General features: G+C 39.5%; 1 protein-coding gene across 2 annotated transcripts; it reads right to left on the bottom strand.

Moving 5' to 3' along the window:
* Positions 1–575: 575 nt before the first annotated feature.
* Positions 576–18,467, bottom strand: GOLGA7 (golgin A7). Of its 2 annotated transcripts, XM_059384183.1 has the most exons (6): positions 18,357–18,467; positions 17,994–18,125; positions 12,051–12,203; positions 5,444–5,545; positions 4,327–4,389; positions 576–1,989 (listed from the first exon to the last, which is right to left on the bottom strand). In XM_059384183.1, exons 2-5 carry the CDS (start codon positions 18,102–18,104, stop codon positions 4,342–4,344), a joined length of 414 nt encoding a protein of 137 aa, XP_059240166.1. In that variant the 5' UTR covers positions 18,105–18,125; positions 18,357–18,467; the 3' UTR covers positions 576–1,989; positions 4,327–4,341. The 2 variants fall into 2 exon arrangements, with proteins under 2 accessions (XP_059240166.1, XP_059240165.1); XM_059384182.1 differs by lacking the exon at positions 18,357–18,467 and having other exon boundaries at positions 4,327–4,394; positions 17,994–18,345.
* Between the last annotated feature and the right edge of the window lie 843 nt (positions 18,468–19,310).

Here is a 19,310-nt window from a genome sequence, read left to right as displayed (position 1 = left end):
GACCATTGTATATAAATCAAACATAGCACTAATACTCTGACCTCCCTTATATGGACTTAAACAACAAAGTGAAAAATAAAGCATGTTACTCTTGCAAAACTATTACTTTATGGTAGGAGCCAGGCAGGGGCTTATGGCCTTCTTTGAGTACCATTTCCTGTTAGTGTAATAGGGTAGGAAAAAGAAGTTGACTTTTATAAAGAAAAATAATCTTACGAAAGTCAGAATATGGACTGTATTATGTAAGTGGTTATTCTCTACTAATGCATTTCATCTTAAAAAAGTCATCAGATGATCCAGGATATAACAATTACTGATAGTTTATTCTTAATGAAACATATTTTTCTTTAATTGAATACATTTTTGACTCTCAGGGATGATTTCTTTGTTTTTATCTATTTAGCGAACATATCTGTCTCTTAGGAGATAAAGCATGTAAAAAGTGGAAAAGTGTGATGAGTGTAAGATGTTTGCTGGAAAACATTAAGCTGCACCGATTCTAGTAGTATTGTTTATCTGTGAAATTTAATGCCGTGTCACTTTACCAAACCACACCAGATATGACACAGAGACAATTTGTTTAAGAAAAGTTTTACTAATGTGTTCTTATTTCAGCAAAGTTATTGCAACAGGTTTAAAAGGCAGACAGACACACTATTACAGGCTCTAAAGTAACAAAGGAATTTTATACAATTAAACTATTACACAGACTGATGAGATTTACTGAATAACTAACAGATCCATAAAAGAAACTAAATCTGAAAGATTAAATCCAGTATTAGCACCTACAGTATCTCTGAAAGTAAAACTTTTAACTGTTTCATTCTCTCCTAATACATTTCTGAACTTTCTCCCAAAAACAGTGCTCTCAAACCCCAAAGATGAAGGAAGGGCATAAGAAACCCCGATACTAAGAACATACAGCCAAAAGAACTTGAAACACTGACTCAGACTTGAGAGTTTTAGTTGGAAATCATTTAACTTACTGTATTTGAACCAATCATAAGATTTCTGTGCACTGAATACTGTATATGAGGAAAGTCTATGAATCATAAGGTTTGCCAGTAGGGACAGTTAAAAATTAGCAATATACAGTATTATTCCTATCAAATTTCTTTTCTCATAAGTTATATTTATAACAAAACTATAATTAAAATATTTATTATACTTGCTTATTACACATTCAGGGACACAGCAGGGACATTTATGTTTGATGGTTTAGCATCCACTTTATTGTGCTTACTTATTTTTGTAAGGAACACGCAACACATACTACATCTTCCCAACATTCAAGGTAATGCAATAATAACAAAATTCTCCAAAGAAAAATAACTGGAAATTGCATTAAATACTGCTTTAATTAGGAATAATTACTATCATAAAACAAATAACATCATACATTATTTTTCCAATGAGTTTCAGTTTAAGAATTTGAACAGCAGAAACAGATCTTTAAGATTTTAGTCATGGCAAAACTGGTAGTTCTTCGAAATCCGGGAGATGCATTAGCAAAACCACAGATACAGCCTACCTTTCACCAAAATCCTGGAGAAAAGCATTTTATGAATTTGAGGGAAATAAGACTGAACACTGGCTGAGATGTGACTGGAAGTCGAGAGCCACCTGGGAAGCTGGCCCAAGGAATGAAGAGAACCACTGGTACTGGTGGCAGATAAGAAAGAAACTTTGTGTTGGGCTAACCAACGGCCTATTTTATTAATGGCTTTGAATAAAAAAAGTGAAATGCTTCATTGTGTTTTCTCAGAAACTAATCAAAAGATTACAGAGTCCTACACAATTTGGAGACACAAAGTGGATGCTGAGCGACTAGAGGTCACTCCAGGTGTGGAATCTTAGAAAGTTAGTCCTTGGAGTAAATGGCACCGTGGCTCTGGCAGCAGATACAAAGGAATGATGCTCTGGAGAGGAGGTAGGGGACACTCTGCGATCGGCCAGTGGATAGATGAGGGTCCCAGCTGGAGGTGGGATCTGCAGTCAGATGCGAAAAGTAGAAGTTTTAGAAAGGGATGCTAAAATAACCTCTACAACATCTCTCCTACACCAGCTCACAGGAGCTCCTCAGTTCTAACAGAATACTTGGATCTGTACTAATTGACTAAGCAACCACATAGCTCAACAGTCTAGAAACACAAGCCCTGGATATTTCAGTCTCTGAACAATCCTGTTACAAGAGGCAGGTAGCACAGCACGGGCTGAAGCAGCGAGTCTGGGGCCAGGCCACCTTGGCTGCTACCTACTAGTCTTTGGTCTTAGACAGTAACTTGGGTTCTCTGTGCCTGACTCTCCTCATCTGAGAAAACTGGAATAATAGTACGTACCTTGTAGGGCCGCTATAGTAGCTTGTAGGCATTGAGAACAGTGCAGGTGCAGAATGAGCACCCACAAAAGTTAGCTACTTTTATCAGTGCTCATTTATTGTGACCGAGTAATGATTATGTTCCAATTTTTAAATAAAGACAATTCAAAGAGAAAACTCTATCAGTCTTTAATAGAGTGATTTTAAACATCTTTAATAAAGGCCATCTCCATGATTTGTTTGTTTTTTTGCTAAATCACTAACTCTCGTGTAATTCCTCAACCTGCACAGAAACCTTAGAGACTTAAGAAAAACCACAGAACTGAATTAATTATTCTTACAGTATCTCCCCCTCCACCAAGATCTCCACCCATACTAGGTCCTGGGCCTGAGGAACACGCAGCTCTAAACTGAACAGAAATATCTCCATTCATGAAACTATCCAGAAGTTCCTAATGTAAATCTTTTCCATTTCAAAATTTCACAGTTGCCTGGCTATTGATAGATTAGTCTCTGGTGTGTAATTGCTCAAAACCCCACACCACCCCAGAAAAACATTACATTTAGCAGTAATAGCTGCAGAATGAGTCATGATAAATGGGTCATGCCAAGTCAAGGCAGCTGCAATTGATAAAACAAACTTATTCCAATGGCACATAACAAAAACCACACATTAAGGTTCCTGGTTGCTCCACTGAGAAGTGTCATTTGGAAATTGCACACGACAAAGTCTATGAGCAAGTAACACTAAGTATTCCCAAACAAGACCTTTTTAAAGAAAGGAAACACATGGCAGAGAATGTCATTATTTAGATTTTGGCTTTCAAAGTCAAAGAATTCAGGTGCCACTTTCACTAGTGCTAAGACGGCAGCTTTGGAATGTTGATTGGTTTATAGGATCTGATAAATTGTACTGGGGTAGACAAAATATATCTTTTAAGAAAGTCTTGAAAAAGAAAAGGGGAGGATAAACACTTAGAATAATCTGATGAACTCTTCCCTCTCCCCATGTTTCTTCTGCTGCAAGAACTTATAGGAGATATGGTGTGAAAACAGGGGTTTTATGGTTCACCAAATTTGGGTTCATATGCCAAACTGTGTTAAACTGAATGACTTTGAGAACACCACTTCATCTATTTGTACCTTGGTTTGCTCATCTCTAAAATGGAGGAAATACTCGGCACACTTTTTGTAAGGAGACATACCATTCACAGAACACCTGGCACAGAGCAGGTGCCCTCGAAATGGCAGTTATTATTACTGTTGCCCTTGGAAGGAGGAGGAGGTCTGGATCTGTTTCTGTGCTCCCTGTTAGTGACAAACACCTGCAAACAGTGAATTAGGAAAGTACAGCAGCAGAACGTTCACTCTCTGTAGAAAGTCTAAATGATTGGAACTGGCAGAAATGGTGCAGTATGATTTTCTGTTACTTAGAAGGCTGTACTAATGGACTATGGTTTCCACATGATTCTGCATCTACACTCCTACCAGTATTAACTGATTTGTTTCTCATTTCTTCAAGGTCATTATATGGATACAGAAGAACATAAATGTTCTAAACAAAAGAATTAAATTTATGGTTTTAACCACCAGGGTAAGTTTTGTTCTATAGGGCAACGAAGCCACCTAAATAAAAGAATCTCCCCTCCACTCTGAAACGTTTCTTTGGTTATTAAAGCCATTCATCATACAGGCAGGGCAATAGCGAAAATGATTTTTATATGCAAAATGTCTAGGATTGTTTTGAATATTAAAACAAGACCTCCTCCCCGGAAAAAACACCCGGCAAAACAAAGTAATAATAAAACCAGTCTGAAAACAATACAGAGGGGGAAAATCAGGATTAAATTCTAGATCACCAAATAGAACTTTGGGTTAAATATACATTTTAAATCTCAAGCCAATACACAGAATATGTCATTATCTAATCATTTATTTGCCATGCAGGGAAGAAAACTCATGCATGCTACAAATGACAAAAACTGCACATAAATCACATAATTTTTTACCTTTAATTCTATGGTTTATCTTCCACTGCTCATGCCTCTGTCTTCATAAATGGTGATTTCAATCTAAACAGCATAGCTGTTAAGAAAACACACTGGAGAACGGAACATATAAAAGGGGGCTGTGGAAAGATGATGTGAATGATCTGCACAGACTTTGCTTTCAATTTCCTTTACTCATTTTTGAATTATTAATAATTTCTCCTACTTAAGTTAGACGTGATGCTTTCTCCAACTTGCAAAAAACTTTAAGAAATCTAACTGCCTGTAGTACTCTACATGTAATTCCCCACCCCCACCCTCCACCCCCAAACGTTGTTTATTTTTTGGGAAAAAGATGCTGTATTGTAGAACTAGGGGGTTCTTAGCTGAGAACTAAGGAAGGTAATGAATTCAGGGGTTCAAAATGCCCTGTAGTTATCTGCAAACTTTTTCTTGGGAGAGGGTTCATGACCTCTAAGAGTTTAAGAACCACTGCCACAGAGTATAATAAAACTGCTGAAATTATTATCAGCCGGAAGGCCTGGGATTATCTGACCTCGGTTTTTAAAAAAATTTATTTTACTCATGATTCCAGTTATCAAGCTAAATTAGTTTTTTTGCAATTTTATTTACCAAATTCACTTAGTGAGTTTCAAAGCTTACTGACTCTAAAAATATGCACAGTATGTCAAAGGTAATGAAATTATACATCTGGCAGCTGTAACTAATTTCAACTAGTCCAATGAACCCATGGAACTGCAATTCATTTGGATGACAAGTCTCACCACACATTATGAGTTTATGCATTTCAAAGAAGCTTTAGGTTCAGAGTTTCTGCAGCTGAAACACATTACTCATGCCATCCCCATTATTACTACAAGATGCCCTCAGAACCACCAAGAAAGAAGGTAACCAGAATATTAAACAATCCAAAGACCTGCATGATGCAGAGGAAGGAGACGTGCTTTAAGAAAAATGTTGGAGACGGGAGGGTTGAGGTAGGTAAACAATTCAGAGAAGGTCCCTAGGGCAAATACAAGAAAAGGGACCTAAATTCTCTCTAGTTGATGCCAAAGAATGCTGTCAAAATTTTCTTTTTATAGATATTTAGACTTTATGATCTGGACAAAAAAGATACAACTCGAAGTCCTCTCTCAATGGGATCTGTCAGGAGGAGGCCTTGGGGAGCATATATCTTCTCATTCTGCTCTTGAATGTATTTGGACACTTTCTTCAGAACCTGATGGAAGGAAATACCATAGCTTTTAACAAATGTCATTAGACTTCCCATTAAGTATTAGCTGGATCTCAAAATACTCAGGCAGTGGAATTAGCTTTTAAAAGAAGAAATGGGTATTCACATGAAGGGACACAGCTGTGAGTATTTGGCACATGCTGGTTGTGTACGACATATGGCACAGCCTGATGGACTCTGCAAGGCACACGGTCTTCAATGCGGTGTAAGTACCCGTGCGTACAAAATCATGAGTGCCAGCCCCTCCTTCTTACCTGCTGTCGTCTCAATCCTGGATATAGAGAAATAAGTAGGTGATTATATACACAAAAGTTGGTTGTACTTTTCTCTTTCCCACTCATCAAGTGTTGTTAATGTGACACCAAGGTACTTCTTGGGCATTCCCTTTAAGACTTAAGAACAGCTGCTTCTCTCCTTTGAATGTTTTCATCAATTTTAAGTAATGATACAAAGTTGGCCCATTAACAAGAGATAGCCCAAATAGTTTAAAACTTAAAAGTTTATTTCCTTTGTAAAGCATGTGACAGCTGCCTTGGAGTTTCTGATGACAAGCGTCTTATATCATTTCCACCACTGCATGTAATGCTACTCTGTAGTCTGCTCTTGTGTCCTTGATGGGAACTTTGGTTTATAAGTTTAGAATTAAGGTTGTAAAAGTCAAAGCAAATGCAGACAAAAGCCAGATAGGATACAAAGGAACTTCTGGAAATTGCCAAATCTCTAGCTTTAATAAGGGCAATTCTGAGACTGATAAGGTAGAAGAAAATAAATCTTAGTAGCTATATACAAAATCAAAGAGTTACATGTTTTATTTCAGATTCAAAGTCATCATAACCCTTTTTTGGCTCTAATGTTCAAAAAGGCTTTGATCCAGTTCTTTAATTACTATACATTTTCTTAGATTCTTTCATACTATCAGCATATGCTGAAATCCTGGATAAGTGTGATCATGACATAAGGGAAAAAAAGAACGGTATGAGGATAAAGTTAGAGATTAAGAAACAAATTAAGTATGGGTCTATAATGTACCAGGGCAAACTAACAAAATTAGGATGCTACAATTTAGGTGCTGTAGTATAAGCTGATTTAGAATTTAAAACACAAAGTTTCCATAACAAATCTTCTTACTGAAGGAAAAGGAAATTTAAGTAAGTTTATTCAAGTTGCATCTTTGAGAATACTAAATTTCATGTTCTAAAAGAGAATGATGTTAATTAAAGAGCAATCTGCAGGGTTCTTCAGGTAGTGAATTAAGAATACCAATTCTAAAGAAATCTTTTTTTTTCATCTAATTATCTGAAGTAATAATACAAGTATCATTCTCCTATTTTCAACTCTCAAAGAACTCGTGTGATGTTTGATCTTTTATGGGCAAAAAAGAAATCTTAAGCACTATCTTTCTATCAGTTTGTCAATTACGCTAAAATAACGAATAGAAGGAAGTAGCCCATAAAGGTGCCCAACTCAGGACCCTCAATCTTCTCTCCAATTTCTTCCTTGGCTCACCTGCCAGCACTGGAAATTGGAGAGTTGGTCTACCCTTACTCCCATTCATTTCCACTAGGGGGTACAGTCAGAAAAGTGCTTGCATGACTGGTTTCAAAGAAAGGATTCCTTCAGAACAGCTTTTCCTCCTCTCTCCTTGGGTACAGGTTACCAGCAAAGAAACAGCATGCCTTTATTTGATTCAAGGGTAACTCTGTTGTGCAAGGTTTTTATTTAAACGTTAATAACATTCATGTGCACTTAGGTATCAGTTCAGAAAGAAAACAATGTTTTCTTTTTGCATAAGCTCCAAATCCTCTTAAACCACTCTGGTGAAGGCAGGACTGCCTTAAACAAGATGCTCTTAAACTCCTAGTCTCTTTAGCAACAAAAAAGCATTAACATGAGTAAACTCATACTGCATCCCAGGCAGGACAAAGTAACGTTCTTATTCCCAAGAAACTTTATGTTAACATTTTAGCCATAGTTTATTATTTTTGGTAAATCAATGTCAAAACAAACTATAATACTCAACAAAATTATCGGTTATCCTCAAACCCTTAATAAAACCTCAATCTCTATAATATTTACAAAGCTAAACACAATCAAACCTCAGTAAAGACTATTATCCTCCTTGAGAATATTAAAGTGGAGAGACGCTCAAGAAAAAATACAGACCTTCAAGAAAAAATATCCTAAGTGAAGCTAAGTGAGAACAGCAGGATCTTAGTACTTTCAGAAATAACTAGGTTGCTTCCAATTTATTCCTTTTACAGATTATAGCACACAAACAGAAGGGATGTTATGAAAAAGGCAGACAGCTACTGAGAGGAGAAGCTTCTACAAACCCATTTGTTCTCTAATTATAATGGGCAACAACGATAGAGAAATAACACTGAAGTCTTTATCTTCATTTTAAATCAATAAACAGCACATTATAGGAAAAAAAAAAGCATGATTGTTCTAGTGAGTTTTAAAAGGCTTATTTACAATTTCAAAAAATTTAACCCACATGACAAAGTGTAAGCACTATTATATTTGGCTTACTATTTGCAGACTAAAAATTTTAGTGTTTAGAACAATACAGACTAACTGACCCAATCCTGTCCTTTCATAAAGTGGAAAATAATAGTACAGAAATTCCTAAGGGACAAACTGGAGATTAGGAGGGCAGCTGTGTTCTAGTATCACTGCATCAAAATGACAAATATACATTTAATATTTTCTTTTAAAAGTATAAGTCTTAATTAGCATCATTCCAGTTATTCATTTGGCATGATCTAGTCACTCATGCCCAGTTTCTAAAATAAAATCACCCACTTAAAAAAATGTGGCCACACCTTAAATTTTGGTTTCTTGACTAATTTTATTTGGTCCTTAAAAAAAAAAAAAAGACTTTATTTATTATCTGAGAGAGAGCAGAGCAGGAGTACATAGGTGAGGCTGGGGAGGAAAGGGAGTAGCAGGTTCCCCACTGAGTAAGGAGCCCAATGTGAGCTTGATCCCAGGACCCCGAGATCATGACCTGAACCAAAGGCAGATGCTTAACAAACTGAGCCACCCAGGCGTCCCTAATTTTATTTGGTCTTTACTTGCTTTATAATACTCCATATAAAGAAAGAAACCTTGATTAGTCTTACAAAGTAGTACCTTCTATATCGCCTATGAATTCAAGGTAAAACATGTATTAGGACCAATTTCCACTCTATTCCTGATACAGAGAACTTCAAGATTAATAATCAAAGGGATATTTATTTGTTGACTGACTGTAGGCTCCATGCCCAAGGTGGGGCTTGAACTTAAAACTCCAATATCACAAGCTGCATATGCTCTACCAAATGAGCCAGTCAGGTGCCCCCATAGTTAAAGGGATTTTAATTAAAAGCTGCTAAATGTTTTAATAAGCTAAATAAGTTAGCAGCTCCTAAAAAAGATTACTTATACCTGGAAAACACACACACACACACACACATTAGTGTGTGTCTATACATATATATGTATATACACAAACTTAATTTTTAAATTCATCTTAAGAGAATACTATTATGCATTTACCATATGTGAGGAAATACATTAATTCTAACACCCATTTTACAGTTGAGAGCTCAGGCTTAGAGAGATTAATTTGTCCATGATCCCATAATTAATGTAATTGACTTGGCTAGTACCCAATTACCAATTTCTTTTTACAACTGACAATAGAAGGAGGTATCTATCTATTTCAGCAAATGCACATGGATAAATAAAAGTTAATTAAAATCTTATCAACAAATGTAAAAGCTATAGTGAAATGACAACTCAATTGTCTAATACTCCACTAAGCATGAACAAAATTCTCTAGAAGCTGTAATTCTACCTTAAATTGGTCATGTCCTACACTTTTTAAAATGAACATCCCCCCATGGCCTAGTTTCCAGCCATATGAATTCAGCCCGACCCCTCCTACATTCAGTTCCTCATCAAATCTTGGTTCCACTATCACCACAGTCCTTGAATTTGTTCCCTCCTTCCATCTCTACAGCTCCATTCCCTGTCCAGGCACCCATCATCTCTCGCCTGGATTTCCATGGAGCATCCTACCTGGTTTCCCTACTTCCACTTTCATACTTTTTTTTCCCCCCTAAAGAGATTGCTTTAAAATGAGTATCTGATCATATCACTCTTCCACTTAAAATCTCTGAGTAGTTTCCCCGCTGCACTGAAAGTAAAATCTGAACATCTTTCTATGGACTACACACTCCTACATGCTACAGCTCCTCCTAACCTCTCCAAATTCGCCTGTGGCTCCTCTCTCCACTCTGGCCTTCTTACAGTTCCCAGGACCTATCACGCTCTCTGGACCTTTGCAAACACTAATCTCTCTACCTGAATGGTCCCAGGATTTGCATTCTTCATGTAGCCACTTATAGGTTACCACTTCAGAGGTCTTTCTGACCACACAATCTAAATTAGGCCTCTCCTAATATTTTCTATCACGGGAAAGTTTGTTTTCTTCAAGATGCTTATCACTATTTATAATTTAGTTGGTTTTGTTTCCTTTGCATCAATCATTACCACTAAATTATAAATATCACAAAGTCAGCAATCATGTTTGCCCTATTCTGTTACATCCCCCGCACACTGTTTAGCACATTGTAGGCTTTCAATATTTACCAAATGAATGAATCCCTTGTCCCTTCACTCAGCGAATGTACTATTAAAGAGAAGCTGCAGACTGAAAGCTGATACTGATCCTTTAAAACTTCTGATTTTTGAATGCTGAACAGGAATGAAAGTTACCTGCTTCTCTGTATGATATGGAAAAAATATATTAACTACTAATTTAGTTATTTAAATATACCCTTTTAGTAACACTAAGACAGTTCATGTCAGGATGCTAATGAAGCATATGGCAGTATTTTTAGCCAGTAACTCTCAAAAATACTTCAGATGCAACTGTATTTGCTTTCCACTATATAGAGTCCATGACAATCACAGGGACACTTCTATTAGGTGGGGTATAATCTGTAATACAGATATCCTTATAGCATTTTAGTTGCTAAACATGCTCAAAGTTAAATAATATATTAGGGGTTTACTGTGATTAACTTAAATTCCTTCAAAACACATTCAGTGAGTGCCTAAAACATCTCAGGGCATGGTGGTGGGCATGAAGAGGGACACAAAATGGTTAAAGCACTGTCCCTGACCCAAGAAAAATACATCCCTGAAGGGCAAATGAGAATGTAAACTGCTACATTCCAAAATTAAGACAGGTTAAGTGCCAGGAAAAGAGACATAAACAAAATATTGTGGGGATACAAACACGAGAAAGAATTCTGATTTGAAGAATAAGGAAAAGTGAGACGACAGGAGGATCTAATGGACTGGGGAGATTTGAACGGGGGAAGAATGGCACTATAGGTGGAGGAAAACCTCAGAGGGTGTGCTTGTTGCCTGGCAAGAGAATGAGTCTGGCTGAAAGATAAAGTAAAGAAGGGGTGGGAGACAAAGCTGGAAAGATAAGTTGGAGGTCACTTGGAGACAGGGCTTAGACTTGACTGTTAGTAAATGAGAAGCCAGGGAAGGCCTCTGACTTTGGAAGAGTATGAGAGGAAGTAATGCAGTGATTTTTGTTTTTGTTTTGATTGCATGCGAGTTGAGAGAGGGGCACAGCAGGAGAGAGAGAGAGAGAGAGAGAGAGAGAGAGAGAGAGAGAATCTCAAGCAGACTGTCTGCTGAGTGCAGAGCCTGACACAGGGCTCAATCCCAGGACCCTGAGATCATGCCCTGAGCCAAAATCAAGAGCTGGAGGCTCAACTGACTGAGCCACCCCACTTACATAGTGTTTTATGAAGGCAGCAGCAGATGGTTTGGAAAAATAAGAGAATGGAAGAAATGAAACTTGTGAGACTATTTCAAATAACTGAGAGACAGGTAATAAGGACACATATTAGAACAGTGGCAGAGGAAATCATGAAAAGTTAGTGAATGAGAAAATGGAAGATATTTCAGCTTTGACAACTGATAATTTCTTCATCCTCCACACCTTAAGATGGTACTGAAAAAGGCAGGGTGCTATTACACAAAATGTGGAGGTGCGAGGTTTGCCTTTTGGACACTGAAGCCGAGAAGCTGGCAACACCAGATCCAGCAGGCAGATGGAAAGAGAAGATAAGAACTCAAGTCACAGGATAAAACTGAAGACAGAGACTTGGGGAAAACAAGAGGATTCTCAGAAAGCTATACAGAATGAGAATATAGATTTTCCACAGTTTTCTTAAGTGTAAGCTAATCTGAACACCAGTATGTCAACTTCATGTTGACTGAACAATTTTGACCAATTTCTGAAAGACTCAGGATTCTTTACTATGTGCTCTAGACATAGGAGCAACAACAAAATTTGAATTATTATTACTATACATGCTCCTTTAAGTTTAATGGCAACTGTCATCTTGTAAACATGTCAACAGCTCACCGTTTTTCACAATTTTAAGAGATTTTGTGAAAACAATGGTAGCCTTACCTTCTCATAATGAGTTTCCATGCATAAGAAGATGGTGTATGCTGTTAAACAAGCCAAACAGCCTTCAAGATAGGATTGGCCTCCAAGCTTCTCTGCTTCTGCATACAGGTTATTCAGAGTTCGAACTGTTTCTTCAAACTGCTGTCTATCAATCTGTAATGAAAAAAAGAATTTAAAAATAAGTTTTGGGAAAAAAAAGATCAACTACTCACTAATGCTTGCTATCACTAATTTGTTCTGCTATTTTGTCAACATTCTTAACCACTAGTTGGCAAACATTTTAGGCGATGAAATGGGGACCTATGTTACCAAAATTGCTTAGTCTTTGTTTAATCTTATCCCCTCTTATGGACACTGGATAACTTCAAGACTCAAGACAGTATCTCTTTATTCTCTATACTGAGTATCAAGTAACTTCATAAAATGATACAACCCTGGGGTACCTGGGTGGCTCAGCTGACTGTGTGTCCGACTCTTGGTTCTGGCTCAGGTCATTATCTCATGGGTTATGGCATCGAGCTCCATGTTGGGCTCTTGTGCTCAGTAGGGGATTTGGTGGAGAGTCTCTCTCTCTCTCTCTCTCCATCCTGCTGCCACCGCCCTCCCACCCAGGCCCCCACTCATGAGTATGCTCTCTCTGAAATAAATCAATCTTAAAAAAAATTATATAATCCTTCCAACTTCCATTCACTTACATCAACATTTTCTGAGCACCTACCATCAGACAGGTGTTAAGACAGCTTAGAGAAAGATGAGTAAGACACTGTCTTAGTCCTCCAAGAGTTGACAGTCATGAAAGCAGAATAGGTATGGAAACATAAAAACATAACAGATTGACAAAGTACTACGGCGGAGGCATATGGTGGGGACACAAAAGGAAGGAGATACTCTCTTTATTTCAAAAGAGCAGGTAATCTTGTTATTTTTTTAAAAAGTTTTTATCTAAATTCCAGTTAGCGTAATATTAGTTTCAGGTACACAAAAGAGTAATCCAACACTTGCATACAACACCTGATGTTCATTACAAGAGCACTGCTAATCCCCATCACCCATCTCACTGATCCCCCCACCAACCTCCCTTCTGGTAACTACCCGTTTTGTTCTCTATAGTTCAGAGTCTGTTTCTTGGTTTGCCTCTCTCGCTCTTAAGAGCAAGTAATCTTAAATTGAGTCCCCAAACACTGGAATCTACTGAAAGTTCACACTGAGACAAAATCTCAAACTATCACAGAAGTCTTCTCACCAAGTCATTCTTATTACGTTTCTATTCAGTGACACCACTATCTCACATTTACACTAATACTACCATTGTCATCCATCTTCACTTTAATCTCCTGCTTTCACTTTTTTTCTCCTAACTTTGTAGATTTCAAACCTCAAAGCTTGTACCTTACAACTTTTACCCATTAGCAGAGTATTTCATGTAACACTGTCATTCTCGGCAAAAAAAGACAATTTATCTGTCCTTACTCTAGGCCCTCTCTCACACATTTGCTTTGCTCCTGAAAGGAGTAACTCCTTACATATAAATTCTATCTTTTATGAAGTCTTTTTTTTTTTTTTTTTGAGAGAGACTCTTAAAGCAGGCTCATGCTCAATGTAGAGCCTGACATGGGGCTCAATCTCGCAACCCAGAAATCATGACCTGAGCCAAAATCAAGAGTCAGAGGCTTAACCAACTGAGCCACCCAGGTGCCTCACTTTTGTTAAGTCTTTCTATAGAAACAGATGGGGAAAAAAGTCAAATAATTTCAATATACAGTTTGAGACAAAACAGACCCAAGACTATAATTTTTTAAAATGCAAAACAATTGGGGCACCTGTGTGGCTCAGCATTAGCCTCTGCCTTTGGCTCAGGTCATGATCCCAGGGTTCTGGGATCCAGCTCCACAGCTCCACATCTCCACATAGGCTCTCTCTCTGCTCAGCGGGGAGCCTGCTTCCCCCCCCCCCCGCCCGCCCCCCCACCCTCTGCCTACTTGTGATCTCTCTCTCTGCCAAATAAATACATAAAATCTTAAAAAAAAAAAGTGAAACAATTAATGATAATCACCTTTAAGCAGTTAAAATCCTTTGAGTTAGAGGCAGTTGCAATTACTGTTTTTCCTTTGTATGGAGATACTATTGAGGACTCAAAGAGCCAAAGGCATGAAAAACTTTAATGTGAACTTTAAAGTGGTGGCAGCTCTCCTGTTTTTCAAAAGGAGCTACTTTTAATTTCCCAGAATATTCAGAGTTTCTGACAAGGGTTGGGTGGGTGGAGATGGAGCTAGAAGTCAGGGTAGCATTCCTGTACTGAGCCACCACTTGAAGAATGGTCATCTGAGGAATCTATGTCAGAGTTCTCATTCCCTGAAAATGGACTTTGTTCACTTCATGAACAAATATTTATAACAAATTGTTATCTTTACTAGTTATGGCCAAGTTAACACCTTCAGTTTGTCACATTGGCAAATCTACAAAAGTCTAAATAATTTAAAAAAATGCACATTTGATCTACCAAAAATGTTATGATCTGATAAGAAAAGTTCTATGAATTATTTACATTTCTTTGGATACAGTGTGATTCAAAACCATGGGATCCAACTAGGAGACATTTTATTTATGACTAGAATTACTAGTCATACCAGAAACATGAATTCTTAAAAAAGTTATTCCAAGATTATAGTGCTTTATAGGATTGAGGTAAATCATAGATCATTAAAAAAAAAATCCAAGGTGAAGGATTTTTAAAAAAAAAGTTTAATAAAAAATTTAAAAAGTCAGTAATTTCTTAGAAAGGTCACTAAAAAAGAAAAGAGGGTAAAACGCATGCTAGGCAGCAGTAAAGGCATACCAGGGCTCAACAGAACAAATGTGGGCATTTTCCTCTCACTCCGCTATGAAGAACACTTGTCAGTGCCGTCCTTTGGGCACTTGAAGACTGAGATCAAAGCTATGTCAAAACTGGGAGATTTGTGAAGTGGGAGCCAAATATAAATTTGAAACAATAAGCACTGAAATTCAGAAGAAAATAGGAATCAGACTCATTTTCCAAGAACTTTTGTTTCCTGAACTATGTAGTAGAAAGCATGGAGCGGAAGCTTAAAGTGATCATAAGTCAAAGGTAATTTCCACCAACTAGGTATAGACGCATATTTTTAAAGGTATGTAAGGGAAAAAATGCTTCAATTATAGATCACTCATTTCTGTCCTACCAAGGGTGCCCAACGTGTCTGTATTTTGGCTAAAGTGAGGATAAAGCTTTCTTCAGGAACTGTCCTGGCAACAAAGTACTTAAGCATCCAAGCATTACATTCTAACAGGCAACAGAAAAAGTAAACTTGTTAGAGGTACTTGGTGCTCAGTTGTTGGGCCTTTGCCTTTAGCTCAAGTCATGATCCCAGGGTGCTGGGATCAAGCCTCACATTCGGCTCCCTGCTTGGTGAGAAGTCTGCTTCTGCTTCTCCCTCTCCTACTGCCCCGCTTGTGTTCCCTCTCTAGCTCTCTCTCTCTGTCAAATAAATAAAAAATCTTAAAAAAAAAAAAAAAAGTAAACTTGTTACAGGCAGAACTTGTCCTTACTCCCAGATTAAAGGGTACAAATATATGTGTGTTTAATGCTTTAAAGTAATACAAAACATTTGTATATTAGTTTCTTCCTCTATTAAATTGCCAAGTGTGATGTTCTCACAAAAGGAAAATCAGCCCCAATGGCAGAGCAATCAGTAAAATTCTAGGGTAAGTCGTAGAAACAAAGACAGAAACCTTTCAATTTTCCATCAAACAAAGCAAAGAAAATTTAAACCTGTAATTTAAATTTGATTTCAAGCATTAAAAGAAAAATCAAAGCTCTCCTAAGCAGTTTAAAGTATAAACTAGTGTTTTAACCCAAACATTTAAAAAAAGAAAAAGAAAAAAAAACCCAAACCCCTCAAAGACCCAACTGAACAGCACCAAATAACACTCCATATAGTACTCAGAGTCACAAGCAGTTCTAGGCTATAATCTGAAGTCAAAGAAATAAAAGGACTAAAGAATTTAGAAACATCAATTTCCTGTAAGAGTCAGTGGATCTGTGACTACATTGTGTTTCTGTATTGACTATAAAATAAAGGCTCTACCACACACAGAGTGGAAGGCTAATGTTTGATTATGCATACATGTATTTGGCTCAGTTATGCACTGGAAGTTTGACTTTAAAACCTTTAAACAAAGGAGTCTTTTTTTTTTTTTTAAATTTTTAAAAGATTTTATTTATTTATTTGACAGAGAGAGATCACAAGTAGGCAGAGAGGCAGGCAGAGAGAGGGGAAGGGAAGCAGGCCCCCCCTGCTGAGCAGAGAGCCCGATGCGTGACTCGATCCCAGGACCCTGAGATCATGACCTGAGCCGAAGGCAGCGGCTTAATCCACTGAGCCACCCAGGCGCCCAAACAAAGGAGTCTTATAACATCCAAGTAAGTGTGGTAAATAGTTTACACTCCGATTTAAAAGTACATAAATAGTCTAAGAGTATAACAGGCTTACAACCAAAACATTTGCTTCATTTCACACAAGCCCTAACATGTAAAACATGTTAACTGTGATGTTAAATTATTTTAAAAATAACATTCAGTAGCTCTAGCCAACAGGCAACTTGCTCAATTTCTACCTCTTCGAACCACAGTGGAAATGGCCACCCAGTGTCCAGCTGAGTTAACCCAACATCGAGACAATAAACTACAGCCCCATTTATATGGCATTTCACGGAGAAGTTACTCTACAAACCATCTTTATAAAGCATACCTGATCTTTCATTTGCACTTAAACATACTTAGGTCACTAACCTGACCACAGTAATAACTTAATGTTGAAGGACACTACAATTGATATACACTGATTTTCCAAACCTGGCAATCAGGTAGAACCACCTACCTGTTACAAGCTGGTTTTAAACGACTGCTATACATTTCTCTAGTACAGACTCATCTACACCCACTTACCCCATGACCAGTATTTCTTACTCCCACACCCACAGTGCACCTAATCAACTTAGTCCCTCACCCTCCTCACCAAGGTGAAAACAGCACAAAACCTGCTCCCATCTAACCAGAAACTGATCTCTAAAAAGGAAACAGAATGTAGAGTAACATGGATCAAGACCAAAAGATCTTTCTTCGGGTGGGTAAACACATGCAGGTACAAGAAAACACACATACATGCTAACTTCATTGCACTTTTAAAATACAATACAATGATATCCCCCCAAACCCCCTTTAGTCTGAAGAAGGAGGAAACACAGGCAGCCCATTCTTCCATTTCTGTATGCAGGGTTGCCTAAGGGACCTATATCCTCATGCCAATTTTGATATGCAAGTCAACAAAACACAGGTGGTTCCCAGTGATCGCAATTGGGAATGACTGCTCTAAGGCCTTGTTCTGAGACCTTTCCGTGTCCAGGCCAATCTAATGCTCTGCGTTTTTCACGTTCCAAGAAGGCCTGTGTGTACTGCCTGGCATAGTAACTTAATAAACCCTTTGTGCCGAGCAGTGAGTGCGACCAGCACAACAGTCACAAACGCCAGTCACGAGAATGATGACTCTTCCTGGCTAGGTAGGAGGATGCAGCTTACAACGTGCTGATTTAGGTGGCTTGGAACCGCAGGAATTAGTTTCTCATCACTGCTGTCAACAACCCGGGATGGAGGTGGGAGGGGACAGCCGGGAAGAAGACGGCGGGCTGGGTACACACTCCGGGCATGGGCACCAGAGTTCTACACGGTCATCACACCCGGGACTTGGGCTTTTTCGTCCTCCTCCAAGCACCATGTCTTGCTTAGTGACCCCCTTCTGACCAAGGCTCCTTCTTTGCCTGCCCCTCCCCAGAGCCGCGAGACACTCAGCGGGGCTGGTGTCATACTCCCTCCCGTCCCTGAAGAGCCCTCCCTCGCCCAGAGCTGGCGCGGGGAGTCAGTCTACGTACCCGGTTCTCCAGCTCCGCGGGGAACTTGGTCTGGAACTGGCACCGTGTGCCACTGCTGTAGTCTCGCTGAATGAATACCTTCCCGGACACCGGCGCCTGCTGCGGCCTCATGGCGAGGACAGGACCGGCGCGCTGCGGGTTCGGGGTGGGGGAGGGTAGTGGAACACCAACCAGGGTCAGATCCCCGGCCTGGACCCAGGACTCCAGCCCGCCAGCCCACCAGCCGTCCCCACAGGCCAAAGCGGCCCAAGACCTCCCCCGCCCCACTTCCCTTCACCCATACTGTCACCGCAGGCCTTTAGCTACAGCCCCGGCCCAGGCCCCGCGCCCCCCACAGCCCGGTTCGGCCCGGGAAACACGAACCCGCCTCCTCTGCCCTCCAGCTGCACTCGCACCGCCCACGTCGTCACTTACGGCCTGCCGCAAAAGGCCTCTTTCCCCGCCCCTCAACTCGGCCTCCTGCCTCAAGGCCAGGGCCCACCCTCTCCCCGGCCGTAAAGCGACTCTGGTGAGGCTGCGCGGTGCTGAGTAGAGGCACGCCCAGGGGGCGGGGCCCGGGCCGATTCCGCCTCCTGTCCCTCCGGGAGGAGCCTACACGGAAGGAAAAGGCCGTGTCGGGAGGGGCGCGGCGTTGGGAACTCTGGAGGCTGGGCTCTCCTGAAGGTTGCAGACGTCCAAGACTCGGGACTTCCCCGTGGTGTCATATCCGTGCGTGTCATTTCCCTCGTAATGGTTGAGGTAGTTTTTGATCACCGATGTAAGGCGTCATTTTCACTCTTGATTGGATGTCCTAGCTTACACGTGGGACACCACCCGACCTTCTACAAAACAAACTGCTCCAAAACACAAATTTGGAGATGGAAAGCAGACCTCTCGGGGCCCTTTTGGCAAGGCGGCGGGGGAAAGCGAGGACAAAGAACCTGCTTGGGCTTTATTATCAAGATCCCTCCCCTCAAATCTCTGAGGTGTAACCGCTCCTCCTACCCCAAAGATTGTCATCCCGCGCTCCAGTTTACATCCCTCAAGTGGCCTGAGAGGACAAGCGGTTCCCCTTTCCTTGGCCCCTGGCGCTCTCACTTAGCATCCTTTTGCAAGGCAAAGAAACCCCCGTTACCCTTGTCTGCTGGTGCTTGGGTGACAGAGCTTGTTTGCAGCACTGTTTCATCCTGCCATATATATATATATGTATATATGTATATATATATATATATATATATATACACACACATATTTTTAATTCTCTTACTGTATATTATTTTATTTTTAATTTTATTTCATGTTTTTAAAAAGATTTTATTTATTTATTTGACAGAGAGC

The sequence above is a fragment of the Mustela nigripes genome, chromosome 18 (genome assembly GCF_022355385.1).
Source record: "Mustela nigripes isolate SB6536 chromosome 18, MUSNIG.SB6536, whole genome shotgun sequence".
Taxonomy (NCBI): domain Eukaryota; kingdom Metazoa; phylum Chordata; class Mammalia; order Carnivora; family Mustelidae; genus Mustela; species Mustela nigripes.
Note: the sequence above shows the minus strand (reverse complement) of the source record. Positions and strands in the feature narration are given on the sequence as shown.

Excerpts from the sequence above, each read along its gene's own strand:
- GOLGA7 (XM_059384183.1), bottom strand. The coding sequence starts at position 18,104 with ATGAGGCCGCAGCAGGCGCCGGTGTCCGGGAAGGTATTCATTCAGCGA. Across the intron at positions 5,546-12,050 it reads TGGAAACTCATTATGAGAAG|GTTCTGAAGAAAGTGTCCAA; the intron begins GTAAGGCTACCA and ends TCCTTCCATCAG. Across the intron at positions 4,390-5,443 it reads TTGAGAGAGGACTTCGAGTT|ATTGAAATCACCATTTATGA; the intron begins GTATCTTTTTTG and ends TATGCTGTTTAG.